The sequence below is a fragment of the Schistocerca piceifrons genome, chromosome 5, assembly GCF_021461385.2.
Source record: "Schistocerca piceifrons isolate TAMUIC-IGC-003096 chromosome 5, iqSchPice1.1, whole genome shotgun sequence".
Lineage (NCBI taxonomy): Eukaryota > Metazoa > Arthropoda > Insecta > Orthoptera > Acrididae > Schistocerca > Schistocerca piceifrons.
Window position 1 is genome coordinate 326,838,880 of NC_060142.1, and position 16,748 is coordinate 326,855,627.

Genomic DNA, 16,748 nt, shown 5'->3' on the forward strand with positions numbered 1-16,748 from the left:
ATAGTGCTGTGTCCTCTGCTGAGGCAAGCTAGACCACAACTGTTGTAACAGGTCCTTAATAGCCCGGATACTGATACCAAAAGTGTGTTGAAGCCCTAGCTGGTCCCACATGTGTTCTGTCAGCGACTGGTCGGGGAATAGTCCTGGAAACAGGAGCACCCCAACATCGTGAAGGCAGTTCATAGAGTGCCGTGTGCATTTTCCTGTTGATAATGGTACCACAACAATGTCGCATTAGAGGTTACACACGAGGACACAGGATGTTCGTGCCGTACTGTTTTATCGTCAGATTTCCTTCAATCAGCCGTGACCTGAAGTGATACCTGATGGTTCTCCACTACTTGACGCCGCAACACCGGTGTTCCTTTCCCAAACATTGTAAGAAATTAATTTCTGTCGAGCACGCCGCCATACTCGCAGACGATGGTCTTCCGGGGTGGTGTAGAATCACTGCTCATAGTCCAGCACGATGCGACGCCATTCATAAGCAACCCGTGCTTTACGGCCATGCTGCAGCACCAAACACAGCGTTTGGGATGGGGTATTAAGGGCAGCCTATCTCTGCGACACAGATTCCCTAGTCCAGCTTCTACTTAGATTCCCTAGTCCAGCTTCTACTTGTCTCCGAATAATGGGTCAGCATAACACAGAATGTTGCAGAGACTGCATTACTTGTTCTCGGGTGGCGGGTGAATTTGTGAAGCGATTGCAAGGTGTCTGGTGCGCGATACGTTGAGTCCCTCTTATTGTGGTCAGACGTGGTCGACTGGAATTTTGACGACGAGTTGCCTGCCTTCACCATGCCATCCAGTCTAACACGGGCCAATTGTTGCATCTGAATGTTCCTCGAATCTGGATGTTTCATGATAGGATCGGAGACAAAATGCAACCCATAAAGAGGCCATTTTCGAACAACGTTACGTGGTGATAACCCTGTCTCACGCGTTTATATAGCGTCTCCATGTCCTTCACAGCGATCATTCATCATCTGACGTTGATTACGTCCTTTATACAGTTATAACCTACCATACCAGGCAACAATACTAAATACGAACAACACTAATGATACCTGATGGCGATTCTACCTGCCACAAAGTACTGAACTGTAATAATTTACATACCTGCCGATGGTATGTATGTGGAGGAATGTACATTGCCATCCGACCATGTGCTTAACTTTTCTTGGCAGGCGGTGCCTTTCCGTAGTGGTAACACTGGTTCTCGTCAGATCACCGAAGTGAAGCGCTGTCGGGCTTGCTTAGCACTTGCATGGGTCACCATCCCGTCTGCCGGGTGCTGTTGGCAACCGGGGTGCACCAAGCCCTTGTGAGGTCCATTGAGGAGCTACTTGATTGGGACGTCGAGGCACCGGTCACAAAAACTGACAACGGCCTGGAGTCTGTGTGCTTACCACATATCCTCCCGTATCCGCATCCATTGCCACCTAGGGATTGAGAATGACAAGGCGTCCGCTCGGTACCGTTGGGCCTTAAAGGCCTCTTCCCAAGGTGTTTGTTTGTTTGTGGAATATGGGAACTCCAACTACACCTCTGCCTGTCACAGAAAACTCGATCAGTAGCCCCGTGCTAACCTTGGATCCCGCAACGTACTGAGCAAATGCGTTCTGTGTGGTTGTTCCTCAGTTTTCTGCGTGCGTACTTCTCTCAGTTTAAACCTGTTCCATCAGAGACAGAATGCATAATACCCATATTAGTCGTTTTTTGTTCATTTAGAACTGCCACGTATTGTTGGGAAGAGAAAACAACAGCGATTTGCGGAGAACATTCGGGGGGGCGTAGACACTCTTCGGTTAAAATTCGGCTTCCTTAACTGCTCCAGTGTAGGGTGCAACTCTGAAAGACATACCGCAAACGTTGTTCGAAGCCATTCCATTCTTTCTTCATGCGCGTGTATGGTCTCAATATGATGGAGACCCAAACCATTTTGAATATCTTATTAGCAAATACGAGCGTTAGACGTCCCATGTAAGTTGGGTCGTGTGAGCAGGTCATGTTTCATAGCTAGCCCTTTCATATGGTCTCATCCCTCTTCTGAAGTCATGTGAAACGCCCTGTGAACGAGAAACATTTCGAGCGAACGTCCTGCCAACAACCCTCGCTACCTGTGATGTTCGTTTCGGTTTTGTTCGAACGGTTACAAGAGAACTCTGAAGCGTGATAACACGTTTGCGTGGCAGTTCGGAAAAGCCACTCTGAACAAGTATTATGAAAGTACCCCTATTTAAGCAACGCAGAAATCTGTTGTCAAAGCTTTGATTCTACTTCGATTATTTTCATCATTATTTTAATAACATAAAAGTGAAAATCCAAAGATTTCGTTTATAAATTTCGACTCAGTCGTTTACGCATCAGTGTTTCTAATTTCAGATTAATACGTAAGCATTTCTGAATCATTCCAAAAACTTTTTCTATAATCACCGAAATGTCCTACATAAAGCACACTGCGTGAAAACTCACAGTTGTCGTAAAACACATAAAGCTTTCCAGTTTATTAGTTCTTTGAAACAAATAAAGATATTTTGGAAGACTGAGCCATAAATAGGTATGCATTCCTTTTTCTTTCTTTCTGTAGTGTTTAAAGTTAAACAGTCTGCCTAAAATTAATTTGATCGCAGTGTCCCACATATGACCTTTATAAACTGATTAAACGTTACCTGCCGTACAAAAGCGTTGGGCGATGATATATTATCGCTGTTTATAATATGGCAACCACATTGTCCTGGATAAAATCAGGATGCCATAATGGCAAAGGGTGAACTCATCTACGGTACGTCCCACAGTATAATGAAACAAATTGCTAGTATCTATAACGTAACATGTTTATTTTCCAGTGAGATATATTCCAGGATTTTTTCGGAAACCCGTACGAGGAGCGGCGAGAAATATTTTCAGCATTAAGACTTTGAGCTGAGCTGACTCAACAAAGCCATAGCTTGCCGCAATACCCCACGTGACACTTGTTTACCGGACACAGTTATTTTATATTTAGAGGGTTTCAGTGGGATTAGGTTTAATATTCCGAGTACGACCACAGCGGGAATCTCTCTCCAATTTTGTAAGCCCATTATAATATACTTTTATTTTCAGCACAACCGACAGGTGTCACGCACTCTGCCAGTTGTCAGCTGCCACATTAAGACCTGCAGTCACAACAAAGAAAAATAAACAAAACAAATCTTAAGTGTTACGCCAACCAGTCCACCAGATTGGATGGCGTTATTGATTTCATTCACGTTTCTTGTTAGGATTATATTCACCCTTACTACACTTTCTGGCCCCTTTTGAACAACAGTGTATCCAATTTTCGGGCACTCGTTCGATACAACTTACATATCTAGAGGACACACGCGCTTTTCGGTTTTTGCAAGTGGTTCGTTTCAGTGAACATGCTGTGTTCATTCGAGCGTTATACCTAACAGAGTTTCAGGATTTGCAAATTGACTGTACTCTGCATGATCGGCCTGGAATAGTTTGAATACGTTTAGGTATTCACACTGCTAGAACGCTTGTTATTTTCTCTTCGTAGTTGTTTTGGTGCCCGAGCATTTTAAATACCACATCGGACTGCTCAACGATTCCTGCGTATTATGCGTTGCAGCCAACAAATATAACTGCATATGAAATCGTGTGACTGCACTAATATTTTATTACAATACATAGACATTTTTACGAACGAAACCAATACCACCTGAGAGTTGCATCAGAAAATAAAGACAGTTTCATGATAACCTTATTAAATACATTACATCTGATGTCAACGACACGAGTGGCGTTCAGTCAGTAATGCAATGCATTTTTTTCTCTGCCAGTTTTGGGTTAAAAATGCAAAATTTATTATGGGACAACGTGGAATATTCCCGCTTCAGTCCCTATACTTCTATGAAGTTTGGATATGTGGAAATGCTTTATGTATTCTTCAAATGGTTCCGTAACTGACGTGCCATCCAAGTAGAGAGATGTCATTGTGCTTCTTTAGGCGAAAAATCAAAGCATCGCGGATTAAAGTCTCTTGTCGAATGTCTACGGAGACCTGGCAGTGAACAAAAGCACGGTGAGTCGTTGGGCGAGGCGCCTTTCATCATCGCAACAACGCCGCACAAACCCATCCGATCGCCCGCGTGCCGGACGGGCGCACATAATTGTGACTCCTACACTGTTTGAACGTGCGCACACTCTCATTCGAGATCATCGACGGATCACGATCAAACAACTCGCTGCTCAACTTGACGTCTCTGTTGGTAGCGCTGACACACTCGTCCACCAGTTGGGTACTCAAATATGCGTGTCCGCTTGGCTCCTCGCCGCCTAACAGGGGACCACCATCTTTTTGGGCCAGTGTATGATGCACTCCTCGGAAAGCAGAATGTGGATGATGGAGAGGTCTGTGATGCAGCAGGACGTTGACTCCGAAGTCACCCAGTGGAGCGGTACCATGTGGGCATCCACGTCCTACCAGTAATGTGACTTAAAGGTCGTCGCATTGAATAGACATTATGTTGAAAAATAGGGTATTGTAGGTTAACGAAAAAATGTAGTGTACTGGAATTCTGAATAAAGCCATCAAAGCTGCATGTGCTGCAAGCTATTCAAAATGTACCCTCTCGTGTTTTGCAACGCGTATAGCGCTGGCTGGTAAGACGTGGAAACGTACGTCAGTTGAACCCGAGAAACAGATTAATTTGCGTTGAAATGGTACACTGGTAAAGCAATGTAGAATTTGTTAGGTGGTTTCCCACACATGTCTCGGTAAATTCCTGAATGGTTCCGCATATCGAATCCAGCAACTCGAAAAAATGAACAAAAAAGGTACAATACAAACAGGGACAGAAAATGCCGTACATAGTTTTAGGCTTTGCAAGCGCTGTAAAGAGTTGGCGTCAATGTGTGTAAAGTCGTCAGGTATGACTTCCGGTGACGGCTGGTAGTGATCGACGGAACTCTGATCGCACAACGTGATGTCACGGACGCCCTGCGTCCACAGTTGTTACCTCTCATGCGACATTATCTTGGTGCTATTTTCCAGCACAATAACGCTGGTATACGTATTGGAGTGTTTCATTGAACTGTCTCTTGTGGCGAGCAGGATACCCAGGTCTGTTCCCGATAGAACATGTGCAGGACCATCTCGGGAGTCAAGTCCATCCCAGTGTCAATATCGAGGATATAAAGGAGCACTTGCAAAAACTGTGGGTCACCTAGCCTCAGGAGGGGAAAAATGTGTTTGTGACACCCTTGTCAAAGAATCTGCGCATGTCAGCATCTACATCTACGTGATTACTCTGCTATTCACAATAAAGTGCCTGGAAGAGGGTTCCATGAACCACCTTCGAGCTGTCTCTCCCTACCGTTCCACTGTCAAACGGCGAGAGAGAAAAACGAGCACTTAAATTTTTCTGTGCGAGCCCTGATTTCTTTTATTTTATCGTGATGATCATTTCTCCCTACGTAGGTGGGTGCCTACATAATGTTTTCGGAATCGGAGGAGAAAACTGGTGAATGAAATTACATGAGAAGTTCCGGATAATGCAAAACGAGCTGCCATTCTTTGAACTTTTTCTGTGTCAACCGCCAGTCCTACCTGACGCGGAGACCACACCGCCAACCAGTACTCCAGAATAGGGCGGACACGCGTGGTGTAAGCAGCCTCTTTGTAGGCCTATTTCACCTTTTAAGTAAACTGGCAATGAATGGCAGTCTTTGGTTTTCTATGCCATTAACACTACAGATGTGACCGTTCCAATTTAGGTTGTTTGTAATTGTAATCCCTAAGTATTTCGTTTAGCGTGACTTATCGCGTAATCGGAATTTAGCGGATTTCTTTCAGTACTCATGTGAATAACTTCACACTTTTCTTTATTCAGGTATAATTGTCACTTTTCGCAACATACAGATATCGTATCTAAATCATTTTGCAATTCGTTTTGGTCATCTGATGACTTTACAAGACGGTAAATTACAGCATCATCTAGAAACAATCTAAGAGGGCTACTGAGATTATGTCTTATGTCGTTAATACAGATTCCGAACAACAGAGCTCCTATAACACGTCCTTGGGGAGCGCCGGATATTACTTCTGTTTTACTCGATAACTTCCCGTCTATTACTACGAACTGTGACCTCTCTGACAGGAAATCACTAACTGAGTCGCACAACTGAGGCGATATTCCATAGGCACGCAGTTTGGCTAGAAGACGCTTGTGAGGAACGGTGTCGAAAGCCTTCAGGAAATCTAAAAATATGAAATCAATTTGATATCCCCTGTCGATAGCACTTATTACTTCATAGGTATAAAGAGCTAGTTGTGTTTCAGAAGAACGCTATTTTCTGAATCTGTGCTGACTATGAGCTACTAAATCGTTTTGTTCGAGGTACTTCATAATGTTCGAATACAGTTTATTTTCTAAAACCCTACTGCACATCGACGTTAGTGATATGGGCTTGTAATTCAGCGGATTACTCCTACTTCCCTTTTTGGGTATTGGTGAGACTTGCGCAGTTTTCCAGTCTTTAGATGAGGTTCTTTCTGTGAGCTAGCGGTTGTACACAATTGCTAAATATGGAGCTATTATATCAGCATACTCTCAAAGGAACCTGAGTAATATACCATCTGGACCGGAGGCCTTGCCTTTATTAAGTGATTTAAGCTGCCTTGCTACACTTCTATGTTTGTCATCTTGGGAATTGTTCTTCATTGGAAATCAGGAATACTTACTTCGTCTTCTTTGGTGAAGGAGTTTCGGAAAATCTTGTTTAATAACTCTACAGCCGGCCGATGTGGCTGAGCGGTTCTAGGCGCTTCAGTCCGGAACCGCGCGACCGCGGGATGTGCAACGTCCACCTGGTAAGGGGTTCGTAGAGCCAAGTTTTTTGTAAATTTGACTCGGTTTTCCTAATCATTGAAATAACATCACACACTCTGTCAACCCGTAATGTTTCATTTCGTTTTCTAGTGCCCTTCTGGTTACTTAATTTGTTTCACTAGACTGTTTAGAATGGTGATATACCGCGACTGTTCTCAAGGAAAGTCGAAATTGTGTATCTACGACGCCTTTTACATTGCGCACCATTTTTGTTCCGTTTCCACCTGCTTCCTTCAGTGGTAGGTCGAATTATGAAGTACACCTGGTACTATTCGTAGATATTTATTTTTTACGAACTCCAAGTTTAACCGTTACGTCACTAAATGTTGTTTTATTCTTGATATGTTCCCTTTCGAGGGCACGTACACTGATTTCTGAGGCGCTAGTGACAATTTGACAGTTCAACTCCCTCCTCGAAGTTTATGGAGCGCGGTATTACGCTTGACTTTTACAGTTCATCTCGAGCCACTACTTACGACGAACAACTCGTTGTCTGCAAATGTTGTCAGTCCGTTCCTCTTTCCACTGTTGCCAAACATCTGCAGAATGGGCTCCAACGGTGCATCACAAAATTCTGTGACACACACTGACCACTGCGGACATGCTTTCGAGATATTCTTCATCATTTCCTATCCTGGGCTCAGTAAAGGCGCTTGACCCACACGACAATAGTCTCGGAGTCCTGTGGACATTCCAACTCCCTAACGTGACCAATGAAGGAAGGCCATCACAGGTTATGAAAAGAGACAGTAGCATCTGTGTCCATGGCTAGCTCCAACACGATTGGTCAGAAGTTTTCGATCCTCAATAACAACTGTGGATTTCTAGTTAAAACAGGGATTTCGTTTCGATTATTCCATTATATCCCCGTTCTGTTAATGAAACAAGTATAAACATGTAAAGACAAAACGCCTCTGTTGTGTATCTGGTTATTTATATACAGGGGCGCTGATGAGTATCCACATCACTGACGTACATTTACCTAAAACGGTTCCATTCGAATAGCAATTACTTCTTCACCTCTCTGTGTAGCAATGAATACACATTATATGTAAATTGAAGGTGGAGAAGGGAAGAAAGGAAAGGAAAGGGGAGGAATCACTCTCTTAGCTGCATTGAGACATTACCCGGAATCGACGGTGATGGTTGAAAATGTGTACCGGACCGGGATTTGAACACGGGACCTCCTGCTTGTAGGCAGGTGCGGTAGACCGCTGCGCCATCCCGGATACAGTGTTTTCACAACTGCACGAACTATCTCGGCTCGCCTCAAGGCCGATCCACACTCCCATCGATTTCCACCTATCCGCAGCTCCTATCTATTTCCTTCATATTCGCTCTTCCCAGGTTCCCACAGGAGGTTGGACGTATTTGGTCATTCGCACATGTCCGAAAACACAGACACCACACATTAGCATAAAAACGCATTGTGTGAATCTAGCAGTGTGCTTGTATACCTGATCAGGTTCATACTATATTACCTTCTTATGGGACGGAAGCGGCAGCCGTACTGTAATTGCAGCCGTTCATCAGGAAGGCTATTATAGTAGGACAATTGGTACAAATGTTGGCGTAGCGCAATCTACAGCGGTGTATACATTGTAACCGTGGAAGCTAACTAGTGACAGTGCAACTGTTTCCCCATCTGGAAGACTCTGAGTAACATTACACTTTGAAGTTCTGTTCCTATGTGTACAAAGTAAACCTCAGAGCACTCGTACTGTACCTGACAGTCGCGAGGAAGTAAATAGTGTCGGACAGGCTCCAATCTCAGTGTCAACAGTGCAACGCTGTCTGCGTGAGAAAGTTTTTAAAGGGATACAGAGTGGCCAAAACACCTTTACCACGCAATCAAAATAAGGTGAAAAGTTTGCAATAGGCAAAGCAACATGAGAAATGGAGTGTGTAGTAATGGTGCAAGGTGTTATTTACGGACGAATCTAAGTTTGAAATATTTGGAAGCCATCGTCGAATTTTTGCTCGTCGAAATCGTGGAGAACGCATGAAGTGACAGTGTGTGACGCCAGCGGTGAAACGTAGTGGAGGGTCGGTCATGGTTTGAGGATATCTCACTCTCGATAAATTCTATGATCTAACGAGAATTAATATAATATTAAAGATAAGAGGACATCACAAGATACTAAGCAACAATGCTGTTCCATCTGGCAAGTGGAGGTTTGTTCTGTGGAAGGACATGTACCCAAACATGTTCCTAAATTGTGCAGACGATAAGTCAATAGAAAATACAAATGTGGAGAACTGAAAAATATGCTTTAGCCACGTCAGTCACCTAGCTTAAATCCTACTGAACTCTTATGGGATGAGGTTCGAGTCCTCCCTCGGGCATGGATGTGTGTGTTTGTCCTTAGAATAATTTGGTTTAAGTAGTGTGTAGGCTTAGGGATTGATGAACTTAGCAGTTAAACCCCATAAGATTTCACACAAATTTTTTTCATATGGGATGAACTTGAGGGGAGATCACAAAATCGAGGTCGTCTAATCCGAGGATCTACGGAATAATTTACAGACGTGTTGGATTGCGATATCTGGAAAAAAACAATACAAAATCTTATCTTTAGAATGCCAAGAGTTTGTGGACGTGTACTGAGGGCAAAACTTGATTATTTTCATGATGCTAACATCTAAACCATGTTGTATTTTACTTAATGAGAAAGAAATTATTTATTTTGTTGGTCTGTTTAGCTTGGAAGATGTGTTTGAACACTGAAACAAAGTATATAATTTTTAGCATGGGTGATCGAAAACTCTTGACCGGTACTGTGCGGTGAGTGAGTTTCCGACGCTATCAAAGCCGTATCGGCCCACGGCAGCCTGAAATGACTCGAGGGAGCAAACGAGGCGCCGGCCCTTGTTTACAGGGCCTGAGGGAGCTGTCGTGCGCCGCCCGCCGGCACGGGCTGTACGCGGTGGTCAACCTGCCGGAGCGGGTCAACTGCACCGGCTGCCCCTGCCCGGGCTTCCCAGTCACCGCCGACGGCGAGGAGTGCCCGCCGTCCGGCGCCTACTTCCACAACACCAACGTCGCCTTCGACCGCACCGGCACCATAGTAGCCAGGTACTGTTCCGTTCCGTTAAGGCAGGCGCCTACCGTAACAGCAGAATCTGTCGAGTTGTGAGACTATGAAGCCTAGATGCACCCGACTGTATACCGCAATGCTTTGAGAAATGCGAACAAGTTATGTGAACCAGACCCAGTCGACCTGTTACACATGATAGCATCAGGAAACACTGGTAAGTTGTCTTTTTTCTTGCCTTTGACTAATGCAGAGTGTATCAGAAAGAATCATCCGATTTTTAAAAAATCATAACTATTATTTTGTTTGAGAAACGTGCGTGAAGAACGTACTGTTGTAAAGCGCAACCTTTCGAGTATTACATGGCTCCCGCTAGGTAGCAGCAGTGTGCGGCCAGTTCTGTTCCAGTAAAAGTGCTGTCGGGACAACAGCAAGCGTGTTCTACGTTTTGCGCAGTGCGGGTCAGTAATAACTGTTCAGCGTGATTTTCGTACTAGGTATGGTGTGGATCCTCCTACGGCACAGAGCATTAGACGATGGCATGAACAATTTCTAGAAACAGTTTGTGTGTGTGTAAAGGCAAATCGCCAGGCAGTCCCCGAGTGTCTGACACAGACGTCTAATGCAACCGCCATAGTTTCACAAGGATTCCGCAGAAATCCGTTCGCCGTGCAGCTCGACAGCTCAACGTGTCCCCGGTGTCCGCCTGGCGTGTGTTGCGTCAACGTTTACACATAAACCATAAAAAATTGAGCTACAGCAAGCTCTTCGCGAAGGTGTCATACAATAACGTGTGGAATTCTGTAATTTCGTACTTGGGTAGATGGAGGATGACAGTTTTCTTCCACGCTTAGTGTTTAGTGACGAGGCAAAAATGGTTCTCATGGCTCTAAGCACTATGGGACTTAACTTCTGAGGTCGTCAGTCCCCTAGAACTGAGAACTACTTAAACCTAACTAACCTAAGGACATCACAAACTTCCATGCCCAAGGCAGTATTCGAACCTGTGACCGTAGCGCTGGCGCGGTTTCAGACTGTAGCGCCTAGAACCGCTCGGCCATAGTGTCGAGGGAACATTCCATTTAAATTGAAAGGTGAACCGTCATAATGTGAGAATATGGGGTACGTAGCAATCTATGATGATGTACAATATGAGAGGGATTTCGCAAAATTTGATGTTTTTTGTACAGTTTCACGGGAAAAGATGTATGGTCCATTTTTCTTTACCCAGAACAGTGTTACAGGATGCACATATCTCGATATGCTTGGTAAATTTCTTTTCCCACGACTGATTCGGACGACTTCATTTACCAACAAGATGGGGCACCACAACACTGGCATCTGGAAGTGCGGGAATTTTTAAATGAAAGGATTACTGAATGATGCATTGGTCGCACTGGAGCAAATGATTCAGCCTTACATTACAGGCTTCCAAGGCCACCGGAAATGACTGTATATGATCATTTCTTGTGCGGTTTATAAAAGACTATCTTTATGTGCCTCCATTACCAACAACAATGAATGAACTGAGACATCGTATAACAGCAGCTGTGGAAGCTGTAACTCAACACATGCTCGCAGCAGTGTGGGAACAATTTGAGTACCGCATTGACATATGCTGTACATACATCTCAAGGGGGCCGTGTTGAACAGCTATGGAGGGATAAAAAAATAAAAAATAAAAAAAAAACCTTTTTGAGTTTGCCGTTCATCAAAACCAAAATTCATTGTATGTGTTTATTAGTTTTAAAAATATAGATGTGCCAAATCGGATGGTTCTTTCTGATGCACCCTGCATTTCAATATTTTATTAGAACCTAACGAAATGTGTTTAACACTCCCACCGTCCGTCGTCCACCATCAAAGCTCGAACGCCCACTAGTGGGCGGTAGGGACAAGGTTGACTACCACTCTCTTAACACATACAGTCAATACAGTCCTGCTTGTTTTTGTCGTACACTGCAGTAAGAGCGTGGCTAACGGCCAACATGCTTAACTGCTCAGTAAGACATGTAGTGAGCCGGCCGGAGTGGCCGTGCGGTTCTAGGCGCTACAGTCTGGAACTGAGCGACCGCTACGGTCGCAGGTTCGAATTCTCCCTCGGGCATGGATGTGTGTGATTTCCTTAGGTTAGTTAGGTTTAATTAGTTCTAGGTTCTAGGCGGCTGATGACCTCAGAAGTTAAGTCGCATAGTGCTCAGGGCCATTTTGAACGTGTGGTGAGCGCGGATGGAACTATCAGTATTTTTTCTTAACGAACGAGAACGTGAGTAGAGGAATAAGTTGGACAAACAGCAAAAATAAGGCACTCAAATACCCATTGACGTCACTATATTTGAATAACTTTATACGAAATGCTAATAAACAACAATACCGGCGGCAACATTAGCCACACAATAATAAAATGGCCTGAATACGAAGATCAACAAAACTGCTCTTGTTTCATAGGCCACAAAATAATTATTCCATTTAGTCTGGATCAAAAACAAATAATTCTGCTACATGTTTCTGTCAGTGTGTCAACACATTTCAGTCTGCGGGTGGTATGGCGTTTCCAGCTGGTCATGTTCAACATTGTTCTACCTGAACTGTAATAACATAATGACCACACAACGTAGATTAAAATAGTTTATTTTCTGTTGTAAATTTCGGTCATTATTTATTGTACTTCTTTATTATATAATAAAAATAATCCAATTTGAAGTTACTCCATATTTCTAGGCACCAAAAGCCATAGAACGTAAAGAACTCTTGCTTCTTTTGTTCTACGTGAACTGCACTGATATATTATTGTGATCACGCTTCACGGCATAAATCTTTAACTACGGTTCAGCTCTCTGCACACTCTTTTGTTGTCTCCCAAAAGCTAATCTCTACTGTTCCCTTTATGTTGAAGGTTATTAATCTTTTATTAAGGCTCTCAATTATCGCGTTTACTATACGTCTGTTGTATATGTCTTTTCGTTCAACAGTTTATTTGATGCCAATGTGCTGCCTGGTGCCTCTTCAGTGACAGATTGCTTGAGAATCGTGGGAATGAAATGCACATTAAGTGAATTGTTATGTAATCAGCAAGTTTTAATAAAGATAGAAACATATTTCAATCGTTAATTCGTGTAATTCATATCACTTGCTGTCTTTAAGAAGGAAATAAGTTTTCCAAATAGCGTCCTAATGATTACAAAGCAGGACGAAATGACATGGAGTGTCCTTCCTATATACGCGTGAAAGGACAGGTCCTTATATATTTCTCATGAAATAGTATTCATGTCCTCTTGGTTACAGTGGGGTAGACTGAAATTAGAAGTACATTAATCAATAACTAATTACATATCTTCATGTATACGCTATAGCTTTAGTTATTTAAGTTATGAGTTTTACTGTGTAGATGACGATTTTACAATCATTCAGAAATCAGACTAATGCCTGGAATGTTGATAGATGCTAAAAGTTAATTAAGTACGAAAATGAGTGTCGGTGAGGCATAACCGAATATTTATCGGTTACCTGTCAGAGGGCAGGACAATCCGAGTACGATACCTAGGGGTCCCACAGTAATATGGGATCTCTTGATTTTTCGTTGTCTACCTTTATACTGATTTATCTTTTCATTTCTGGACTGTAATTTTCAGCATTTCACCCAACGTCCAAAATATCTTACAAAAATAGGATCGTAATGATTACAATTGTTTAGGCTATGAAACATGTCACATGGATGTAAATGTAGTAATTAGTGAGGACTAGTCCATTTACTGGGTCTTGAAATACCGTTAGAGAAGGATACGTTTGTTCATCATAATACTTGGCGATATTTTGTAAAATGTTTCCACGCTGAAACTATCGATCATTACGTCGCTATACTCTGTCTTTCGACACTTTGAGAACCCCTTGAGATGTACATCGCCCTACCTGTAAGAACATGGGAAGAATAGTGTTCCTACGTCTCAATCCGAAAGACAAAAATGTATTATTTTGTTATTAATTCCGATACAGTCACGTCTGGGGTGGCCGAGCGGTACTAGGCGCTCCAATCTTGAACCCCGCGACTGCTACGGTCGCAGGATCGAATCCTGCCTTGGGCATGGATGTGTGTGACGTCCATAGGTTAGTTAGGTTTAAGTAGTTCTAAGTTCTAGGGAACTGATGACCTTCGAAGTTAAGTCTCATAGTGCTCAGAGCCATTTAAACCATTTTTGAACCGATACAGTCTGGCCCACAGCAATGGCGGCATGCATGTTAGACATTCCTAAGTTTACCGCAGTCAGGCGGTCAAAAGTGTTGAGCGATATGACGTAGAAAAACAACGTTCAATGGTTTGGGGTGCCATTAAATACAATAACCGATCTTAGTTCCTCCATAATGAGGGCCATCCGAATAGCCATTGCATCGAGGAGGCAGTACTGCCTTTCGCTCAGGCAAATGCCGTGCCCTACTTTGATAGGAAAATTCACTATCATATATGATGACGATTCTGTAAGAGAGTATACGTTATATCGGATGATCAAAAAGTCAGTATAAATTTGAAAACTTAATAAACCACGGAATAATGTAGATAGAGAGGTAAAAATTGACGCACATGCTTGGAATGACTTGGGGTTTATTAGAACAAAAAAAAAAAAAAAAACAGACCTCATGTTGCTAGACGCGTGAAAGATCTCTTGCGCGCGTCGTTTGGTGATGATCGTGTGCTCAGCCGCCACTTTCGTCATGCTTGGCCTCCAGGTCCCCAGACCTCAGCCCGTGGGATTATTGGCTTTGGGGTTACCTGAAGTCGCAAGTGTATCGTGATCGACCGACATCTCTAGGGATGCTGAAAGACAACATCCGACGCCAATGCCTCCCCAAAACTCCGGACATGCTTTACAGTGCTGTTCACAACGTTATTCCTCGACTACAACTATTGTAGAAGAATAATGGTGGACATATTGAGCATTTCCTGTAAAGAACATCATGTTTGCTTTGTCTTATTTTGTTATGCTAATTATTGTTATTCTGATCAGATGAAGCGCCATCTGTCGGACATTTTTAAAACGTTTGTATTTTTTTGGTTTTAATGAAACCCCACGTCATCCCAAGTATGTGTGTCAATTTGTACCTCTCTATCTATATTATTCCGTGATTTATTCAGTTTTCAAATTTATACCGACTTTTTGATCATCCGGTATATGTGTTCACCTGATATGAAACCCATCGAATATGTCCTTGACATAGTTAATGGTAACTAAATAGTAATCACTGCTGAACTTGCTTTGTCGAGTCACTAAGGTCGATTCACTAAGGTCTTTAACGCATTAATATCGTTCAATGCTGTCTCTTAAAAAAAGACATAGTTATGTTGGTATTTTAGAGAGTGTTTATCACCCTAAAATCATAGGAGATGATCGTTGTTGTTGCTGTGGTCTTCAGTCCTGAGACTGGCTTGATGCAGCTCTCCATGCTACTCTATCCTGTGCAAGCTTCTTCATCTCCCAGTACCTACTGCAGCCTACATCCTTCTGAATCTGCTTAGTCTATTCATCTCTTGGTCTCCCTCTACGACTTTTACCCTCCACGCTGCCCTCCAATACTAAATTGGTGATCCCTTGATGCCTCAGAACATGTCCTACCAACCGATCCTTCCTTCTGGTCAAGTTGTGCCACAAACTTCTCTTCTCCCCAATTCTATTCATTACTTCCTCATTAGTTATGTGATCTACCCATCTAATCTTCAGCATTCTTCTGTAGCACCACATTTCGAAAGCTTCTATTCTCTTCTTGTCCAAATTATTTATTGTCCATGTTTCACTTCCATACATGGCTACACTCCATACAAATACTTTCAGAAATGACTTCCTGACACTTAAATCTGTACTCGATGTTAACAAATTTCTCTTCTTCAGAAACGCTTTCCTTGCCATTGCCAGTATACATTTTATATCCTTTCTACTTCGACCATCATCAGTTATTTTGCTCCCCAAATAGCAAAACTCCTTTACCACTTTAAGTGTCTCATTTCCTAATCTAATTCCCTCAGCATCACCCAACTTAATTCGACTACATTCCATTATCCTCGTTTTGCTTTTGTTGATGTTCACCTTATATCCTCCTTTCAAGACCCTACCCATTCCGTCCAACTGCTCTTCCAAGTCCTTTGCTGTCTCTGACAGAATGACAATGACATCGGCGAACCTCAAAGTTTTTATTTCTTCTCCATGGATTTTAATACCTACTCCGAATTTTTCTTTTGTTTCCTTCACTGCTTGCTCAACATACAGATTGAATAACATCGGGGAGAGACTACAACCCCGTCTCACTCCCTTCCCAACCACTGCTTCCCTTTCATGACCCTCGACTCTTATAACAGCAATCTGGTTTCTGTACAAATTGTAAATAGCCTTTCGCTCCCTGTATTTTACCCCTGCAACCTTCAGAATTTGAAAGCGAGTATTCCAGTCAACATTGCCAAAAGCTTTCTCTAAGTCTACAAATGCTAGAAACGTAGGTTTGCCCTTCCTTAATCTAGCTTCTAACATAAGTCGTAGGGTCAGTATTGCCTCACGTGTTCCAATATTTCTACGGAATCCAAACTGATCTTCCCCGACGTCGGCTTCTACTAGTTTTTCCATTCATCTGTAAAGAATTCGCGTTAGTATTTTGCAACTGTGACTTATTAAACTGATAGTTCGGTAATTTTCATATCTGTCAACACTTGCTTTCTTTGGGAATGGAATTATTATATTCTTCCTGATGTCTCAGGGTATTTCGCCTGTTTCATACATCTTGCTCACCGGATGGTAGAGTTTCGTCAGGACTGGCTCTCCCAAGGCCGTCAGTAGTTCCAATGGAATGATGTG

The 16,748-nt window shown here is 42.9% G+C and overlaps 1 protein-coding gene across 1 annotated transcript in view; it reads left to right on the forward strand.

The window, feature by feature from the left end:
• LOC124797920 overlaps nt 1-16,748 on the forward strand; it is a 175,934-nt gene that overhangs the window by 104,381 nt on the left and 54,805 nt on the right. Inside the window, exon 5 of the mRNA XM_047261053.1 lies at nt 9,760-9,956. Coding sequence (XP_047117009.1) covers nt 9,760-9,956 — 197 coding nt within the window. The remainder of the gene's footprint in view (nt 1-9,759; nt 9,957-16,748) is intronic.